Source organism: Nycticebus coucang, chromosome 10, assembly GCF_027406575.1.
Source record: "Nycticebus coucang isolate mNycCou1 chromosome 10, mNycCou1.pri, whole genome shotgun sequence".
Classification (NCBI taxonomy): domain Eukaryota; kingdom Metazoa; phylum Chordata; class Mammalia; order Primates; family Lorisidae; genus Nycticebus; species Nycticebus coucang.
The window spans coordinates 106410400-106431246 of NC_069789.1; the positions used below are offsets into that span (position 1 = coordinate 106410400).

The window sequence follows — 20847 nt, forward strand, 5'->3', positions numbered from 1 at the left end:
CTAGGGCCTCTGAAAACATGGGTGGTGGAAGGTGTGTGGTCAGAGGTGGCACTGGGGCAATCATGGAGATGATGGATACCAGGCCTTAACCTCAGGTTGGGTGGGATGAAGCCAGCTGTGATAAGGAGCAAGGACAGGATCTAGTGACTATTGGTGTCCTGTCCATTATGCCACCATAGGGTAAAGTTCTTGCCATTTCCAGCTTTCCTCTTTTACTTTTTTCAAATTTTAGCAATCACTTTTTTTTTTTTTTTTTGAAGATTGACTCTGTCGCCCTGAGTAGAGTGCTGTGGCCTCATCACAACACACAGCAATTTCGAACTCCTGGGTTCAGGCAATCTCTTGCTTCAGTCTCCCAAGTAGCTGGCACTACAGGCATGCGCCACCACACCCGGCCATTTTTTTTCTGTTTAGTAGAGACGAGGTCTCGCTCTTCTTCAGGTTGGCGCTTTCCACCTTTTCCCATGGGTGGGCCAACCTAGGTGGAGGAGGCGGCTTCTGCCTGGCACTAAGTCAGGGTCTGACTGATGAGCAGGGCTCTCAAATGGATGGGAGATCTACGGCGTGCCTGGGTAGAAGATGTCCAAAGTTGCATCACCCTCGCCAGGGCGCCGAACCCAGATCTAGGTACGGTCATTCGGGCGGGATTCAAACCATAGAACATGCTCGGATCCTCCGCAGAAAAACCGTAGCTAGTGCGCATGCACTCGGAAGCCGGCCTTGTTCGGTGCGCATGCGCACTCCTGCTGCCTCCCAGCATTCCGGTTGCGAGAAGGCTGTGTGACGTCAGGTCGTTTAATCCGGAAACGGCACTGGAGGCAGAGGCTACAGATCCGAGGGGACTTCATTGGGGGGGCGCGCCAGGTGTTCCAGAAAGAGGAACGTGACCCGGAAGCGGAAGTGGGTCCCTCGTCCCGTCTCTGGTGAGTGGCCTTTGCTGGACCGCGGATCCCGGGCGGGCTCGCGGGCGGCGGCTGTACCAGGGCGTCTTTTCGCTGGGGCGTACATTGCCTTGGCTCTCCTTGATTCCCCTGGCCTCACCATCGGGGTCGCCAACACCGTCTTGCCTTTGGTGTGCAAGGCTCGTTGACGCTCCGATTTCGGTGTACAGTGCGCCCCACTGCCCACAACTGTGTCCTTCACGCAGGTTCCCTCACCATTTAGGGACACCTCCCAATCCTCAACATAAGAGCCTCCACATCCACCTTGTTCTTGGCACTCAGAACCTCCATCTATCCTGTCCTTCCCCGCCAGGTCTCCCATACAACAGACTTGTCCTGGGTGCCCAAGGTCCCAAATGCTCCAGGGCACCCATTCACGTCCACTTCCACCTAGTCCATGTAAGACTCCAAAGCCTTACCCCTTGAGTCTGGAGAGAGAACCTTAACTTCCAGCCTTAACCTCTGTGGGATCATGAAGGAGGGACTTGGTCCAGCACCTGATGAATGATTTTCAGGTCTGTCCCTTCTGTGTCCCCAGGGCAGCCCTAATGTTCCTGGCAGCTCCCGTTTCATGTCTGCCTCTTCAGCTCCTGCTTCATGCCTCCTGTCCTTGTTTGCCTCTTTTTATTTTGTTAAGCCCTCAGTGACCCCAATGTGCTTCTTGTTCTCCTAGTCCCCTACACCCCACAGCTAAGCCCCACATCTGTCTCAGGCCTGTCAGTGGGCTCCTACCACCATGGACCTTTTGTTCGGGCGCCGAAAGACGCCAGAGGAGCTGCTACGGCAGAACCAGAGGGCCCTGAACCGCGCCATGCGGGAGCTGGACCGTGAGCGACAAAAACTAGAGACCCAGGAAAAGAAAATCATTGCAGACATCAAGAAGATGGCTAAACAGGGCCAGATGGTGAGTTTGAGTAGTCAGTGGCAAGGTGCCATCACTCAGGCACTGCTGTAAAAGCAGTAAACAAGATTGGCAAGACACCGATAGACAGGTATTTAAAGGAGAATGGGGAATGGGGCTTTCCTCATTTGGGAGTCAGAAGACTGTCTCAGAGAAGGTGCTGTGGAGGAGCCAAGGCTTCAGTGAGGGTATTGAGTTTGCAGATCTGTGTAGGATAGTATGTTAAGCAAACAGAGCAGCACATGTTACATGGGAGAGCCTTAGCAAAACCACTGGTGAGCTCCAAGGGTTGGGTGCAGGCCAGATGACTCAGAATTGTGAACTATAGTATGAGGATTTGAAAAGTTTTTTTTTTTTTTTTTTTTTTTTTGTAGAGACAGAGTCTCACTTTATGGCCCTCGGTAGAGTGCCATGGCATCACACAGCTCACACCAACCTCCAACTCCTGGGCTTAAGCGATTCTCTTGCCTCAGCCTCCCGAGTAGCTGGGACTACAGGCGCCCGCCACAACGCCCAGCTATTTTTTGGTTGCAGTTCAGCCGGGGCAGGGTTTGAACCCGCCACCCTCGGTATATGGGGCCGGCGCCTTACCGACTGAGCCACAGGCGCCGCCCTGAGGATTTGAAAAGTTAACTACAAGGGCTGGGCGAGGTGGCTCACACCTGTAATTCTAGCACTCTGGAAGGCTAAGGTGGGTGGATCGCCTGAGCTCACGAGTTCCAGACCAGCCTGAGCCAGTGACAGACCTCATCTCTAAAAAATAGCCGGGCGCCTGTAGTCCCAGCTACTTGGGAGGCTGAGGCAAGAGAATTGCTTAAGCCCAAGAGTTTGAGGTTACTATGAGTTGTGACACTGCAGCACTCTACTGAGGAGGACAAAGTGAAACTGTCTCAAAAAAACATAAAGTTAACAACAAAGCAGGTAAGAAGCTGTACACAGCAGAACCAGTAGGGAGAACACTGAGAAGGAACAGACTATTTAATGCAGCAGTTCTCAACCTGTGGGTCACCACCCACAAGAACTGTATTAAGGGGTCGCAGCATTAGGAAGGTTGAGAACTACTGGTTTAATGATGACAGGGTTTTTGCCTGAACAGCTGAGCAGGAGATGCCTTTAATTGGGATGGGTGAGAAAGATCTTTGGGGAGGAAATCAATAGCTGAGTCTTGGATAGGTTTGTATGTAATTCTAGATAAATAATTGAGGCTTGTATCAGGAGAAGAGGCACATGTTTTTGTTTTGGCTGGAGACAGAAATAGGAATTTTGTTATAAGATTAAGATTAAGGGAGTGACTGCAGACATGGAGGGAAAAGGATCTCCTAAGCAGGGAGCCCAGGCCTACCTTCCAGCAATTTGGGAATTAAGAGAGCTGAGGATCTTACAAAGGAGTCCAGGGAGTGGTGGCCCATGAGGCAGAGGGTGAAGTCTGGAAGAGGGAGAGTATTGACTACTGACTGAACCAACATAAGGTCCCTGGAGACTTGAGAGTATGGTGGTATTGAGGCTGGGGGGGACACAACTGCACCACCTGTGTCCTTAGTACCCTTGTCTATTTCCACAGGATGCTGTGCGCATTATGGCAAAAGACCTGGTTCGCACTAGGCGCTATGTGCGCAAGTTTGTGTTGATGCGGGCCAACATCCAGGCCGTGTCCCTCAAGATCCAGACACTCAAGTCCAACAACTCAATGGCACAAGCCATGAAAGGTGTCACCAAGGCCATGGGCACCATGAACAGACAGGTATACTCTCCGATTCCCCCTTCCCATACCCATCTGACTTGGAAGGACCAGTCTCCCTCTCTCTCCCTTTCAGCTGAAATTACCCCAGATTCAGAAGATCATGATGGAGTTTGAGCGGCAGGCAGAGATCATGGACATGAAAGAGGAGATGATGAATGATGCCATAGATGATGCCATGGGTGATGAAGATGATGAAGAGGAGAGGTATGGAGAAACCGTGGGTGAGATGTGTGCCTAACCCTCACCCTTGCATAGCTCTGACAAGAATTATCTCTTTCCTAGTGATGCTGTTGTGTCCCAGGTGCTGGATGAGCTGGGACTGAGCCTGACAGACGAGCTGTCAAGTGAGTGCTCCAAAAAGAAAGTCCCACTTCCTACCCACGGAGGGCCCAGCAACAGCCCCAGACTCTCCCTCTCTGCATTAGTCTTCTCCACTGGGTTTCACAGACCCTAGCTCTTCCTGCATTACTTCCCTGTTCTTCCCCCCTGCAGACCTCCCCTCAACTGGAGGCTCACTCAGTGTGGCTGCTGGTGGGAAAAAAGCAGAGGCTGCAGCCTCAGCCCTGGCTGATGCTGATGCAGACCTGGAGGAGCGGCTCAAGAACCTGCGGAGGGACTGACTGCCCCACCTGCCACTCCAGGGGTACCAGCAGATGCCCAGGATTATTACCATGACCCCTCTGTAATAAAATACTTTGGACACTAGTTTCTGAGCTTGTGTGAGTACTAGCTTGACACAGGACAAGGTTGGTGCCCCTGGGGCCAAGAACTAGAGTCACTTGGACAGGGCTTACTAAGGAGACAGTTGGCACAAAGCCAAGTAGCAGTTTGGGGTTAGGGGTGACAAGCCACTTTGGATGTTCAGGACCAGAGGTTAGCTATGCACACATTTCCAACATCCTCTCCCAGCCTCTACTCCCAACATGGTGGTTTTTTTTTTTTTTTTTTTTGAGACAGTCTCTTTGTCACCCTGATTAATAGTACCATGGTTGTCAGGCTTGGCACCTGTAGCTCAAGTGGCTAAGGTGCCAGCCACATACACCTGAGCTGGCAGGTTCGAATCCAGCCTAGCCCACCAAACGACAGCTGCAACCAAAAAATAGCCAGGCACCTGTAGTCCCAGCTACTTGGGAGGCAGAGGCAGGAGACTCGCTTGAACCCAGAAGTTTGAGGTTGCTGTGAGCTGTGATGCCATTGCACTCTACCCAGGGCAATAGCTTAAGACTCCGTCTCAAAAAGAAAAAAGAGTAGCATGGTGTCACGGCAACTTCAAACTCCTGGGCTTAAGTGATTCTCTTGCCTCAGCCTCCCAAGCAGCAGGGATTACGGGCACCTGCCCCAACATCGGGCTATTTGCAAGGACTTCACTGTGGCTCAGGCTGGTTTTGTTCCTTTTTTTTTTTTTTGGTTTTTGGCCGGGGCTAGGTTTGAACCCACCACCTCCGGCATATGGGACCAGCACCCTACTCCTTGAGCCACAGGCGCCACCCCAGGCTGGTTTTGAACTTGAGAGCTTAGGCAATCCACTCACCTAGGCCTGCCAGAGTGTTAGGATTAGAGGCGTGAGCCACCATGCCTGGCCCAACATGGTGGGCTTTTCATAAGAGTATGGGCCCCCATTTGCCAGGCTGTTGTGCCCAACACTGTTTGGGTCCAGTGATGGCTTTATGAGAACACTTGTGGATGGTCCAGGCCAAGAGATATGGGTAAACGTGAGTTCCCACTGGGGCTCAGCTGGAGTAGCCCAAGAGTCAGACAAGAATGAATGATATCAGTAGTCTCACCAAGGGCAGAAACAAGGAAAAAATATACCTGGAGGTCCCTATCTGAAGAAAAACTGTTAAGGAGAGTGGCCACTAAATCTGGGGGCCTAACCCTGCCTACCTAAAGCCAGCCAGTCCATTCACACCTACCCAAGGTTCCCAACGATTTTTTTTTTTTTTGGAAACAGAATTTTTTTTTTTTTTTGTGGTTTTTGGCCGGGGCTGGGTTTGAACCCACCACCTCCAGCATATGGGACCAGCGCCCTACTCCTTGAGCCACAGGCGTCGCCCTGGAAACAGAATCTTAACTTTATTGCCCTCAGTAAAGTACAATGGTGTCACAGCTCACAGCAACCTCAACTCAACCTCTTAGGCCCAACTATTATCTTGCCTCAGCCTCCCAAGTAGCTGGGACTACAGGTGCCTGCTACAAAGCCTGGCTATTTGACACGGGGTCTCACTCTGGCACAGGCTGGTTTCTAACCCTTAAGCTCAAGCAATTCACTCCCCTAGTACTCCCCAGAGTACTAGGATTACAGGCATAAGCCACAGGACCCAGCTCCTGATGATTTCCATTATGTGCATCCTTTACTCTGCCTGAACCTCTCAATGCCCAGCCACTCCCTAGGCATCTAGATAGGTTTAGGCAAGCTGGGAACCAAATCCCCAGGGTCAACAGTGTTTGATGAAGGTAAGTAGATGCAGTCAAATTGACCAGGCCCAAGGACCACAGTGTCAATGCCCCTCCACCACCACCAGCAACCCATCGCCCCACCATTAGCCAAAGCCTGAGGAACTGGTGAAGTTTTTATTAAATCCACAGAAGTAAAAACCATTTATCGTGTGGGACTTGGGGGGATGGAGCCACCAGGGAGTGGGAATCAGGCCACCAAGGGGGTAGGGATAGGGTGACAGGAGATAACAGACCCAGACTGGACTGGCCATGGGAGGCCCAGCCTCAGGGACCATCACCAGGGCCACCAGACAGCTCCTGGGAACTCAGGCCAGCACTGGGCAGGCTCAGCGGCGGAGGTTCCACCAGCACAGCAGAGAACTTGGTGTCACCGAAGGCCTCATTCATGCGCGTCTCGAAGAAGCGCTGCAGGCCGATGATGGACTGCACGTCCGCCTTGTCCTGGGCCAAGCAGGGATGGGGTGGGTAGGTGGGTCCTAGCTCTTTCCCAACTTCCACCTGCCCACAACACCCCTAGTTCATGGGCTCACCTCAGTCAACTTGTTGAACTGCTTGAACATGCGGCCCACATCCTGGGCAAACTCCTGAGGGGAGCTGTAGGGGGGGGACAACTTCTCCTGGAGGCGGGCACGGATCAGGGTCAGGTCTAGGGTGCCACCAGGCTGGTCCTACCAGGCAGAGACCACATACACAGGTTGAAGATAAGGCCCAGCAATCACCATCCCTTATTTTTCCTGTCCCAGGACTCACCAGGGAGAAAGTGGAGTCGGTAGCCAACTGATGCAGGGGACGGCAAGGTTCATGACAGAACAGGGCCAGCAGAACACGCTCACATTTCTACAGACAGTACAATACATAACACAACTCTGAGCAACCCCCATCAAACCTGTGAGCAACCCCCACTCAATCAGCCCCTGCCCTCACCCGCTGGTTGGCTGGTGAGAGTTTGGCCACCACACCAGAGCTGTCTGCAGCATCCAGGCTGAGATTGCCATCCTCCTCCTTCAAGTCAGGCAGCACATGACACAGCGAGCAGCTCCACTCCTCCCTACAGTGAAGAAAATAAGGGGCTGCACAAAAACCTGTCCAGCAACCCCCTGCCCTGCCCGAACCCCACCAAGCCTTGCACTCACCCTGGTACATCCTGCAGGGCAGGAAGGTGGCAGTCTAGGTGGAAGCAAAACTCACACTGGTTGCACATGACCAGGTCACCTGGCTTTTGGCAGACACGGCAAATGGTAGCACTGTCATCCAGGGTGCCTGGGCCACCACCTGGGGCTGAGGTGCCTTCAGGAGCCACCACTTCCAGGCCTGAGCTGGTACTGCCACTGGGTGAGGCCAGGCGGGGGCCCTCAACACTGGGACCCTCCGACAAAGCCACTAGCACAGGTTTGGTCTCAGGGCCCTCTGTAGCAGGAGGGGCTCCAATGGCGGCCTCTGTCTCCTCCTCCTGCAAAGTAGTGAGTAAAAAACATTGCTCAACAGGATCCAGACCTGGGTTAACAACCATCATGCTATATAGTCAGGGTCCTGTGGGACTGGCTCACCTTGACGATGGCCATGCCAGGTAGTGGAGGGGCACCAGGGGTTCCCGGAGGCGCAGTCCCAGGCTGTCCAGCAGCTGCAGCAGCAGCACCCCGCTCAATAACGATAAGGTTGTAGTCCTCAGTGGTGCTGCCCGGGAAGACCTTGAAGACGGGTGGCTGGCTGTCAGCTGTGAGATCCAGGTCTAAGCGTTCAAGGCTCACTCGTGGCACCTTTCGCATGAGGCCGCTCACCTCACCCTCACCTGAGCGGGACCTACAGATGCAATTTCGTGTGAACCCCCATCCTTCATCCATCCCCACCTACCCTCCAACTAGGGAACTGTCACACTCACCGCTTCACACCTGACACATGGGGCTCTGCACTTGAGTAGGGATCATCTGCATAGAGTACAAAAAAATGACAAAGAAGTTGGGTTGAATAAGGCATACTGCAACCTTCCATACCCATCAGGCAGATCTACTCACCTGATCCAAAGCCATAGCCTTCCTGTACCTCCATGGGCTACAAAGAGAGCAGACCAGGTGGCCCTCAGTGGGGCAAGAGCCCCATGGGACCTCACACCCTGCCCCTTTCCCCAGCTCTTCCTTCCTGCTCACCTGGCCACTGCCAGAGCCCTGCTTGCTCAGGGTCCCTGGGGCCCTCGGAGGGGCCATGGGTGCAGGGCCTGTTGAGTTGGTGCCGGGGCGCTCTGCCACAATCTTCCCTGTGAGAATAAGAATGCAGCATTAAGTATGTGTAGCACCTAGGGTGATAAAGAAACATGGCTGAGGCAGAAGACAGACCCACCAAAGGCCTCAGCACTTTTGGTCCAGGCATTGAGGTCCCACTGAAACTTCATCTCTCCATGTGGCTCCACAGGATCCACAATCATCTTGAGGGCCCGATGCAACTGGAAATAGATCTAGGTAGAGCGGGAGATGAGAATACCATGAACAGGGGTAAATGGGGCTGGGGCTACCTGTGTGGAACCCATCACTGGAGAACCCACAAACACATACCAACTTCTTAGAAAGCAGTAGGGCTGTGTTGTTGTCACTCTCCAGAGCCCAAGAGGCAAAGCGCAAGATGTGCTCCTGGTGCTTCTGGATCTTGGTCATGGTCCAGTGCTGCCGCTCCAGGCGCTCCTGCTGCCCCTCAGTCACCTTCTGTGGGTGGAAGGAGCAGGCATAAGATTAGCAAGGACAGGAAATAGCAGGATCTCTCCCCACTCTGTATAGTCAGGAATCAGCAGAGCAGACCCGGGGACTCCCTTGCCAACACAAGACTGACCTGAGCATCATTGACCAGTACACGGCCCCGCTTGTTCAATTCCTTCATAATCTGCAGAATGGCCATCTTGACATCCACCTGCACACGCTTCTGTACGTCAGACACCTGGCGGATCCTAGGGGGAACAGCAGGTCAAGGTAGGCAAGATTTCACCCGAGACCACCCCCACAGCCCTGGCACCCATACTTACGAGCTGCGAACCTCCTTGGTGCTCTTTTGCAATGTTGCGTGTTTGTCCCCAAGGCGCTTCACCAGAGAGGCCAGGAGCTTTCGCTGGTTCCTCACTGCATCCTCTAGGAACTGGTATCTGAGAACAGAGATGGGCCTGGGTATTGAACCTGGGAACCAATGCCTGCCATCCACCCAACCATGCCTTAAGACTCACTGGTGATCCTTGTGGGCATTAAGCTGGCAGTCTCGGCAGGTGAGGGTATCACAGCTCTCACAAAACAGCACAAGGGGTTCATGCTTGTGCACATTGCAATAGACAGTACGCTCACCATCCCGAGATTTGGCTGGCCCTAGGGAGTGGAAAACCAAAAGCTGAAGCTTGCCCTCGCTCCCCGCAAACTCAGGCAGCAGATGGAGCTTGGGTGTCATTTCCTTTCCTGCAACCTTGGGCCATCTACTGGGAAGACCCAGATGACACATGGCAGTGGCCAGGGAAAAGCACAGGACTATACACCTAGGTCCTTGCTCCCAGAACCTTCTGCCCTAGCCTACCAGAAAAAACACCCCATTCCTTCCAATTTCTAGGGGTGTCAACATAAAGGATGACAGTCCTAGGGCCCCCATAATGTTCTCCCTACTGAGAACATCTCAAAGTGGGGAATCTCACAATTCTGCCTATAGAACACTCTCTATTTGGTACCCTTTATCCTCTGTTCATGGTAACCCCCTTCTGTTTGCTAACAAAACACCAGAGTCACTTACAATTCGAGGGCCCAGAGGAAATCTTGCAGAGCCTTCTCAGACTGATAAAGATAAGATGTCAGACCAGGACCCTCAGAATGGTGTCAGGTCCCTTCTGTGGGTCAGGATCCTGCTGGTCAGAATAACTCCAAAAACCCATATACCAGTAACCTCCAAAACCTACTTCTCCACTAAAAGCTGATCCAGCACTTTAGTCCCCAATGGACCAATGGAACTAACAACATGTAGTTATCAAAACACAGGTGAGCCAAGCCTTGGCTTCCCCAATGCCACCCATTCCTGCAACCTCTAAAATGTAGGTTGCCCTACAGACCCTTCCTTGGGCACCTCGGTCACCATTTCTACCCCCACCTTCCCACCAATGGTGCCCTAAGGAATGGAAAGAGTCATAGCACAACCATCAAAAGATCACTCATAGGAAAGTTCTAAGAAAAACATCAGATTAGACTTTCAAGCCTATTCCCATACCAAAGACAGCATGCGCACAATAAAACCTGAAAACACCTAACTAAGCTTCAGAGAGACTGTTGACAACCCATAGTTCCCAAACACTTCCCAAACTCACCATCACTGACCATTCAAGGGCACATATGAAGCTTTGTCAACAAGTCCAGCCCTGAAGCCTGTCTCTTCAAGAATCTTAACTAGATACCAAAAAACCCAAAATACAGTAAGCTACTCACATCATGCCTTGCTTTTCCCGCATATACTAAGCCCATGAGCCTCCTGGAACCCTCTGTACTCCTGCAGCATACTAAAGTCTCCTGTGCCTCTCCTGCCCATGGGCATTCCTCTTAAACCCCCAGAGGCTGCCGCATAGAGCCCTACCTCCCTGCTTTTAGAGTTCAGCACTGGGGCCCTTCAGGTGGCTCCTCTAGAGCACAGCTATAGGACCCTTCCGTTGAACAATGACCCTTCCATCGAACAATCAGTATCATAACAAGCTGAGAACACAGAAAGGAGAGCAGCTCTAACAGCCTCCTAGGCCTCACATACCAGTGGAACGCACAGTGTGGTCCTTGGTGTACTTCACCCGCTGATGCGCCTCCACGCAAGTCTCACACAGCGGCTCGGAGCATTCCACACAGTAGCTGGTGGCTGGTGCATTATCCTCACAGCTAGTGCAGCACTGCCAAGCAAAAGCATGGTCAGGGAAGGCAGGCCAACCTGGTAAGTCCACATTTACATCCCAGGAAACACAACCTGAAAAGATTGGTCCCTTGACCCACACTAGGAAACCAGCCCAGAGCCTAGGAGTGGAAAGAGTTAACACCTTGGAACCTGGTGCCAAGTCCCAACCAGACAGATGCCCCCCACCCATAGCCAGAGACCACCTAGGGCTTGCTAAGGTAGGACTCACCTGGTTTGCATCCTGGGCATCAGTGGCAGCCTTGCTGCCACTATCACGCATGAAGTAATTCTCCACAATGTCTCTGGAGAAGCATTGCTGCTTGCACACGGGACAATCCACCACTGTAAGGAGCAGGAAAATATGAGACCACGGCCGTGTTCCCATGTAGGGTGTGCCCTCGTCCCCCTACTGGGCGTAGACCATCAGCCCACCAGCAGCCCAGATCCTCCTCCCCAGCCTTCTTTCCTCCGACTGAAGTCAGACACTACCTCAGTTATTAGCCCAGACCCTTATCCCCATCAGGGCCCAGAACCCCCTTCCCGTGCACGATCAGGCAAGTTCTGTGTAGGGCCCCATCGCTTGGCCCAGATGCACACCCATCTCCGCACCGAAACGGAGTAGGAGGGAGTGGGGGAGGGGTGGCGCCCAGCCTTTCGGTACTTACCGGCACTGTCGCCTGCCGCGCCGCCGTCCCCCGAGCTGTTGGCGGCGGCGGGCGCGGCGGGCCCTAGGCAGGCACTGCAGGCCGAGTGCAGGCAGGGCAACAGGCGCGGCTCCCTCTCCGGCCGCAGGCGCTCCCGGCACACGCCACAGTGCTCCAGCAACTCCAGCGCCTCCCCGCCGCCCCCGGCGGGCGACGACGCCGAGGCCGATGCCGAGGCCGAGGCCGCAGCCGAAGAGGCGGCGGTGCGCTTCTCACCGCCAGCCGAGCCCTCGCCCGGGCCCGGGCTGCCAGAGGTGGCTGAAGCCGCTGCCGCTGAGGCCGCCGCCGCTGCCGAGGCCGCCATTCACACGCCGCCGGGGGCACCCGGGGGGGAGGAGGGGCGCGCGGCCCGCCGCGCAGGCGCAGATGCGCTCACCGCCAACGGCTGGGCCGCCGCCGCCGCGAGGCCGAGCGTTGCCACGCGCCTCCTGGGCCGCTGCCCGCCGCGCGCGGGGAGCTGCCGAGCACGGCTGGTTACTGCCTGCTGGGCTGCCGACGGGGCCCTTGCCCTTTAGCCTCAACAGCAGCCGAAAACTACACCCCTAGAGATACGAACAACCGCTCGCCCGCGCGCCCGCTTGCAGAAAGAGCCGCGGCCGGGGGGCGGGACAGAAATAACTGGCGCCGACGCTGCCGCGCACGCGCGTTGGGCGCCGTAGGCCGGGGGCGGGACCCAGGCCGGTCAGCGCAGGCTAGGCCGCGAGTACGCACGCGCCCGTCCGGGTCCTCCCACCACAAACGCTACCTCGGCGTGGCTCCTGTAGTGGGGGCGGGGCCCTTGTGACGTCACCGCCGCGATTTAATCCGCGAGCCGGTGGAGCACGCTATTGCTGAAGTGTGATTCCCACCTAGCTGCAATTCTAGGCTGCACCCGGGAAGACTGCTGTGTGCCCAAGCGCATGGACAGTCTGAGCTCCTCCTCAATCTGCGCCCCTTCGCCTCACAGTCACACATCTCCAGCCGCTGCGTCACCAATAGTTCCAGGCTAGGGGCGGGGCCTATGGGAAAGTGGGAGGGCCCGAGGCCTAGTGGAGGTTGTGCCTGGGGGAGGGGTCGGGGGTGTCCCTTCGGGGAGAAAGTGCCCTCCTGTTGGACCCAGGAAGCTGGATTTTAGGTTGTAACCTTGTTAACTTGAGGAACACAGAAAGTTGTCTAAATAAAATGTAGATCACTAACGGCTACAAGGCAGCGTGTCTGGGAAATCCCACCCAGCCCTCAGGTTCCTGTCCCTGTCTTTTAGTCTGCTGCAGTCTTCCGATGCTTTTCTAGGTGGAGAATGCCAAGGAAGGGAGCAGGATCTGTGTGGGGAGGATCCTGTCCGAAAGGAAGGCAGAGTTTGTGCAGAACGCGTCTGGGAGAAACAGGCCTATGCAGAGAGGGGAGCCGCCCGAGGAATGGGCTCCGCTGGGCCGGGCTTCGGCCCCCTGCGCAGCGCCCCTCAGGTCCGGAGGTCTCCGGTCCCGACGGCGGCGAGTGTCGCAAAAAACCCAATTGCGGCTCCCCAGGCGCGCCCAGGCAAAGGCGGCGGGGGCTGGGGGCACCACACCACCGCCCCCGGCCCAGCGCCAATGTACCTACTCATGGCGGCGGCAGAGGCTTGCCGGGCCGCCAGGCGGCTGTGGCCTTTGTTCCTGCCGGGTACTGGGGGCCGAGGGGCTTTGTCCCCGCCTCTGCCTTTGTTCCAGCTCTGCCTTGCTGCCCCCAAATCCACACCTGCCCCTCCACGTTCACACTCCCCACCGCGGGCCTTGCACCTACAGCCCACCACCAGATCCCTTCCTCTGGTAATTAGGAAAAAAAGTTGATGGTTGGCAGTGCATGGTATGAGGTGTGGGCATCCTTTGCTGAGCACTTTCCTCAAGCTCCTGTGCTGGTTTCCCAAATCCCCGGGAGTGTGGAGCATAACCCACACCCACCCTGGCCTCTAGGATAGACCCTGGTCCTAGGACTAGAAGGTCAAGATAAGATAGTAGGCCCGGTGGGGTGGCTCACACCTGTAATATCAACGCTCTAGGAGGCCCAGGGTGGAGGATCCCTTGAGATCAGGAATTCAAGACTAGCCTGAGCCAGACAACCCCCCCCTCCCCCACTAAAAATAGAAAAATTACACAGGAATTACCATTAATTCCTGTAGCCTCAGCTACTCCAGAGGCTGACGCAGGAGGATCGCTTGAGCTCAAGGGTGGCAGAGTGACACTATGTTTCAAAAAAAAGAAAAAGACCTGGGCAGAGATGGGAATAATGTGTCTATAAGCCAAGAATTGCCGGGAGCCACCAATAAGCTCACAGAGTATCATGAAATGAATTTTTTTTTTTTTTTTTGCGACAGAGCCTCAAGCTGTTGTCCTGGGTAGAGTGCTGTGACACAGCTCACAGCAACCTCCAACTCCTGGGCTCAAGTGATTCTCCTGCCTCCGCCTCCCAAGTAGCTGGAACTACAGGCGCCCACCACAAGGCCCGGCTATTTTTTGGTTGCAGCCGTCATTGTTGTTTGGCAGGCCCAGGCTGGATTCGAATCCTCCAGCTCAGCTGTATGTCTGGCGCCTTAGCCGCTTGAGCCACAGGCACCAAGCCATGAAATGAATTTTTTCCTTAGAACATCTGGAAGGAACCAAACCTACCAACTTGTGGAGTTTGGACTTCTGGCCTCTGGAACTGAGAGAGAATAATTTTCTGTTGTTTTCGGCAACCCAGTTTGTGATACTTTGTTATCAGAACTCTAGGAAATTCAAATGACCACCAACCTCTGTCTTCCCAGAGCCTGTTAACCTCTAATCTACTTTCTTTTTTTCTTTTCTTTAAGAATCTCACTTTGTCGCCCTCGGTAGAATGCCATGTCATCACAGCTCACAGCAACCTCCAGCTCTTGGGCTTAGGAGATTCTCTTGCCTCAGCCTCCTGAGTAGCTGGGCCTACAGGCGCCGCCACGATGCCCAGCTATTTTTGTTGCAATTTGGCCGGGGCTGGGTTTGAACCCGCCACCCTCCATATGCAGGGCTGGCACCCTCTCTAATCTACTTTCTTTTTTTTTTTTAATTTTTTTTTTTTTTTTTTTTCTGGTTGCAGTTCAGCGGGGGCCGGGGTTTGAACCCACCACCCTCCGTATATGGGGCCGGAGCCTTATCGACTGAGCCACAGGCGCCGCCCCTAATCTACTTTCTTTATGGATTTGCCTATTTCAGACATTCTCCTTTATATATATATATATATATATTTTTTGTGTGTGTGTGTGTGTGTGTGTGTGTGTGTGTGTGTGTGTGTGTGTGTGTGGTTTTTGGCCGGGGCTGGGTTTGAACCCGCCACCTATGGCATATGGGACCAGCGCCCTACTAGTTGAGCCACAGGCGCCGCCCTCTCCTTTATACTTTACTGTACTATTTTCTCTCCTTAATTGCCCACACTGTCCCCACTGTCCTCCTTCTCCTCAACTACCCTCTCCAGACTGCTGATTGTCCTCTAGTATGATTGATGGATGGAAATCTCTGCATGGCCATGGGTTAGGCTACCACCTACTATAAAGGATTACCTCCCACACGCACATATTCATTGCCCAGTGATAAACCAAGGCAGCTACTCCCTTCACCCATGGTCCCTGCAATGCTATGACACACAGCTTCATGTAGACTAGTATTTATGCCTGGACAGGGATTTTTCATTGTAGTAGTTAATGTTTTGGGGTTTTTTTAAATTAATTAATTTATTTATTTATTTATTGTTGTTTCAGTTTGGCCGGGGCTGTGTTCAAACCCGCCACCCTATTTGGGGCCGGCGTCCCGTTCACTGAGCCACAGGCACCACCCTGTTTTGTTTTGTTTTTGAGACAGAGTCTTACTTTGTCAACCTGGGTAGAGCTATGCTGTGGTGTCATAGCTCAAAACAACTTCAAACTCTTGGGCTCAAATGATCCCTTTGCCTCAGCCTCCCGAGTAGCTGGGACTATAGGTACCTGCCACAACACCTGGCTATTTTTAGAGACAGAGTCTTGCTCTTGCTCAGGCTAGGCTCACACTCCTGAGCTCGGGCAGTTCACCCAGCCATCCACAGTATTAGGATTATGGGCGTGAGCCAGTAAAATAGTTAATTTTTTCTTTTTTTTTTTTTTTTGGTAGACACTGAGTCTCACTTTATCACCCTTGGTAGAGTGCCATGGCATCACACAGCTCACAGCAACCTCCAACTCCTGGGCTTAGGCGATTCTCCTGCCTCAGCCTCCCAAGTAGCTGGGACTACAGGCGTCCGCCACAACGCCCGGCTATTTTTTGTTGTTGCAGTTTGGCCAGGGCTGGGTTTGAACCCGCCACCCTTGGTATATGGGGCCGGCACCCTGCTCACTGAGCCACAGGCGCCACCCAATAGTTAATTTTTTTTTTTTTTTTTGGCCGGGGCTGGGTTTGAACCCACCACCTCCGGCATATGGGACCAGCGCCCTACTCCTTGAGCCACAGGCGCCACCCAATAGTTAATTTTTTTTAAGAGTGGGGTTCTCACTTTGTAGCCCAGGCTGTCCTGGCCTCAAGCCATATTCTTGCTTCAGCCTCCCAAGTAGCTGAGACTACAAGTGTGTACCCCCATGCCTGGCTAATTTTTGTAAACATGAGGTCTCACCATGTTGTCCAAGGTGGTCTTGGACCTTAACCTTCTGAAGTGCTGGGATTACCTGCATGAGTCACTGCACTCCACTTGTTATGGTTAATTTTATGTGTCAAACTGATTAGGCCAGGGAATCCAGATGTTGTATTTAGTCAAACATTACTCTAGATATTTCTGTCAAAGTATTTTTTTAGGTGAGATGAATAAGTCAGTAGACTTTGGGTAAAGCAAATTACGTTCAATAGTGTAGGTGAGTCTGGGCAAGATGGCTCATGCCTGTAATTTTAGCACTCTGGGAGGCCAAGGTGGGTGTATTGTTTGAGCTCATAAATTCAAGACCAGCCTGAGCAAGAGTGAGACCCCATCTCTAAAAAATAGCCGGGCATTGTGGTGGGCGCCTGTAGTCCCAGATACTTGGGAGGCTGAGGCAAGAGAATCACTTAAGCCGGCTCTGCGCCTGTGGCTCAAGCAGCTAAGGCACCAGCCACATACACCTGAGCTGGTGGGTTCAAACCCAGCCTGGGCCCGCCAAACAACAATGATGGCTGCAACCAAAAAATAGCCAGGTGTTGTGGGGGGGCGCCTGTAGTCCCAGCTATTTGGGAGGCAGAGGCAGGAGAATCGCTTGAGCCCAGGAATTGGAGGTTGCTGTGAGCTGTGATGCCATGGCGCTCTACCCAAGGCAACAGCTTGAGGCTTTGTCTCAAAAAAAAAGAGAGAGAGAGAGAGAATCACTTAAGCCCAAGAGTTTGAGGTTGCTGCGAGATATGACACCATGGCGCTCTACCAAGGGTGACCAAGTGAGACTGTCTTTAAAAAAAAAAAAAATTGACCTGGTCTGTGGAGGTGGCTTATGCCTGTAATCTTTTTTTTTTTTTGTAGAGACAGAGTCTCACTTTATGGCCCTCTGTAGAGTGCCGTGGCCTCACACAGCTCACAGCAACCTCCAACTCCTGGGCTTAAGCGATTCTCCTGCCTCAGCCTCCCAAGCAGCTGGGACTACAGGCGCCCGCCACAATGCCCGGCTATTTTTTGGTTGCAGTTTGGCCGGGGCTGGGTTTGAACCCGCCACCCTCGGTATATGGGGCCGGTGCCTTACTGACTGAGCCACAGGCGCCGCCCGTATGCCTGTAATCTTATCTGTCTGGAGGCCAAAGCCACTGGATCACTTGAGCTCAGGAGTTCAAGAAAACAAAAAGGAAGATCAACCTATGCTGAGAATGAGGGAATTCTACTAGCAGAGAGTAGAATTCTTCCCTGGGTTTGCCAGTCTTCCCCAGATGCCAGTCTTCCTTGCAGGTTTCCAATCTGCCAGCCTCTACAATCATGTACCCCTTCAATAATCTATTTGGTTTTATAAAAATAAAATTCTATGGGTGGCGCCTGTGGCTCAGTGAGTAGGGCGCCGGCCCCATATACCGAGGGTGGCGGGTTCAAACCCAGCCCCGGCTGAACTGCAACCAAAAAATAGCTGGGCATTGTGGTGGGCGCCTGTAGTCCCAGCTACTCGGGAGGCCGAGGCAGGAGAATCACAGAAGCCCAAGAGCTAGAGGTTGCTGTGAGTCCTGTGACATCATGGCACCCTATCGAAGGAGGTAAAGTGAGACTCTGTCTCTACAAAAAAAAATAATAATAAATAAATAAAAATAAAATTCTATTCTGGAACTTTTTTCTTTTTTTGAAACAGTCTCACTTTGTCACCCTTGGCAGCATGCTGTGGCGTCATAGCTCACAGCAACCTCAAATTCTTTGGCTCAGGAGATCCTCTTACCTCATCCTCTCAAGTGGCTGAGACTATAGGTGCCCACCACAACGCCCAGCTAGTTTTCTACAGACGGAGTCACACTCTGGCTCAGGCTGGTCTTGAATTCGCGAGCTCAAGCAATTCACCCACCTTGGCCTCCCAGAGTGCTAGGATTACAGGCATGAACCACCATGCCCTGCCTTATTCTGGAACTTGATAATTGCAATGGTTGCCCGCATCGTGAATGTAATTCATGTCACTGAATTGTACACTTTATTTATTTATTTACTTATTTATTTAGAGACAGAGTCTGACTTTGTCACCCTCGGTAGAGTGCTGTGGCATCACAGCTCACAGCAACCTCCAGCTCTTGGGTTTAGGTGATTTTCTTGTCTCACTGGGATCACAGGCGCCCGCCACAACGCCTGTCCATTTTTTGTTGCAGTTTGGCCAGGGCCCTCAGTATATGGGATCAGCACCCTATCACTGAGCCACAGGCGCTGCCCTATTTATTTATTTTAGAAGTTTTTGTTTTTTTTTTTCAGTTTGAAACTCACTCTGTCACCCTGGGAAGAATGCCACGGCATCATAGCTCACAGCAACCCCAAACTCCTGGGCTCAGGGAAGCTTCCTGCCTCAGCCTCCTGAGTAGCTAGAACCACAGGTACTTGCTATAATGCCCAGCTAATTTTTCTATTTTTTCCAGGAATGAACTCTCACTCTTGCTTAGGTTGGTTTCAAATTCCTGGCCTCAAGTGATCTGATCCTCCCACCTCCGCCTCCCAGAGGTCCTAGGATTATAGTCATGAGCCACCCAAATGTCGCACTTTACAAGGGTTAAAGTGGAAACCTTATGTGTGTCTTATCACATATTAAAAACCCAGGTTCTGGGCGGCGCCTGTGGCTCAGTGAGTAGGGCACCGGCCCCATACGCTGAGGGTGGCGGGTTCAAACCCAGCCTCGGCCAAACTGCAACAAAAAAATAGCCGGGCGTTGTGGCGGGCGCCATAGTCCCAGCTGCTCGGGAGGCTGAGGCAAGAGAATTGCGTAAGCCCAAGAGTTAGAGGTTGCTGTGAGCCATGTGACGCCAGGGCACTCTACCCGAGGGCGATACAGTGAGACTCTGTCTCTACAAAAAAAAAAAAAACCCAGGTTTTGGCTGAGCACAGTGGCTCATGCCCGTAATCCTAGCACTCTGGAAGGCTGATGTGGGTGAATTGCCTGCACTCACAAGTTCAAGACCAGCCTGAGCAAAAGCAAGATCCCATCTCTACTACAAATAGAAAAACTAAGATAAGAGAATCTCCTGAGCCCAAGAGTTGGAGGTTGCTGTGAGCTATGATGCCATAGCACTCTACGGAGGACAGAATGAGACTCTGTCTCAAAAAAAAAAAAATCAAGTTCTGATGAAAGCTCTGAGGTCTGGCCCTGTTGACCTCTGACCTCACCACTCTTCCAGCCACATAGAAGGTTTATTGTCTCCACCTCAGCACCTTTGTACTTGCCTCTACTCAGAATGTGCTTCTCTGCTTCTCTTCCTCCCCTTTTGGCTAGAGACAATCACGAGGACATGCTCTCCAAATTGTACTCACTGCCACGTCTACTGTGCCTAGCTCAGCAGCCACTCCATAGCAGGCAATCAGAAAATGTGTGAAAGGACAAACAAATGCACAAAGATGTAATCATAATGCCTGCAGATTAAAAAACAAATGCATGAGGATGGTAACTGTTTTGACCCTGCCTATTTTTTATGCCATAAGGTGAGGTTTGGGTTCTATTATTTTTTTCCTTTTTTTTTTTTTGCAGTTTTTTTTTTTTTGGCCAGGGCTGGGTTTGAACCCGCCAGTGCCCTACCCCTTTGAGCCACAGGTGCTGCCCCCTTTTTTTTTTTTTGAGACAAGTCTTACTATGTCACACTCGGTAGAGTGCCTTAGCATCACAGCTCACAGCAACCTCAAACTCTTCAGCTTAAGTGATTCTCTTGCCTCAGCCTCCCAAGCAGCTGGGACTACAAGCATCCACCAAAATGCCCAGCTATTTTTTGTTGCAGTTGTCTTTGTTATTTTAGCTGGTCCGGGCTGCGTTCAAACCTGCCAGCCTTGGTGTATGTGGCTGTCACCGTAACCACTATGCTACAGGTGCTGAGCCTGGGTTGTATTATTTTTTAAACTTTTTATTTTTGGAGGGGGCACCTGTGGGTCAAAGGAGTAGGGTGTTGGCCCCATATACGGAAGGTGGTGGGTTCAAGCCTGGCCCTGGCCAAAAACTGAAAAAAAATCCAAAAAAACTTTTTTTGGTAATTGAGTTAAAATATTCCACACATTCACAATATTGTACAACTGCCATCTTCATCTACTCACAAATAATATTTTTTTTTTTAGACAGTCTCAAGCTGTCGCCCTGGGTAGAGTACCATCATGGCATCATAGCTCACAGCAACCTCCAACTCAGGCTCAAGTGATCCGATCCTCTTGCCTCAGTTTTTCTTTTCTTTTCTTTTTTTTTAGAAAGAGTCTCAAGCTGTCACCCTGAGTAGAGTGCTGTGGCATCAAACTCTTGGGCTTAAGCGATTCTCTTTCCTCAGCCTCCCAAGTAGGTGGGACTACAAGGCACCTACCACAACGCCCGTCTACTTTTTTGGTTGTAGTTGTCATTGTTTGGCAGGCCCAGGCTGGATTCGAACCTGTCGGCTCCAGTGTATGTGGCTGGTGGCCTACCTGCTGAGCTACAGGTGCCAGCCTAGTTTTTCTATTTTTAGTAGAGACAAGATCTCACTTTTGCTCAGGCTGGTCTCAAACTCGTGAGCTCTAGCAATCCACCCGCCTTGGCCTCCCAGAACTCACAAATAATTTTTTTTTTTTTTTTTTGCAGTTTTTGGCCTGGGCTGG

At 52.5% G+C, this 20847-nt stretch overlaps 2 protein-coding genes across 2 annotated transcripts; one reads left to right on the forward strand and one right to left on the reverse strand.

Moving 5' to 3' along the window:
* Positions 1–765: 765 nt before the first annotated feature.
* Positions 766–4288, forward strand: CHMP2A (charged multivesicular body protein 2A). Its single transcript, XM_053607298.1, has 6 exons — positions 766–923; positions 1615–1845; positions 3404–3583; positions 3657–3787; positions 3866–3927; positions 4076–4288. Exons 2-6 carry the CDS (start codon positions 1678–1680, stop codon positions 4201–4203), a joined length of 669 nt encoding a protein of 222 aa, XP_053463273.1. The 5' UTR covers positions 766–923; positions 1615–1677; the 3' UTR covers positions 4204–4288.
* A 1852-nt stretch (positions 4289–6140) lies between these two features.
* TRIM28 (tripartite motif containing 28) lies at positions 6141–12553 on the reverse strand. Its single transcript, XM_053607287.1, has 17 exons — positions 11587–12553; positions 11151–11263; positions 10787–10919; positions 9243–9378; positions 9048–9164; positions 8858–8972; positions 8587–8733; positions 8375–8489; positions 8185–8291; positions 8053–8089; positions 7920–7965; positions 7588–7840; positions 7174–7490; positions 6965–7088; positions 6791–6877; positions 6571–6708; positions 6141–6481 (listed from the first exon to the last, which is right to left on the reverse strand). The coding sequence occupies exons 1-17, from the start codon at positions 11927–11929 to the stop codon at positions 6305–6307; spliced, it is 2505 nt and encodes an 834-aa protein (XP_053463262.1). The 5' UTR covers positions 11930–12553; the 3' UTR covers positions 6141–6304.
* Positions 12554–20847: the final 8294 nt, after the last annotated feature.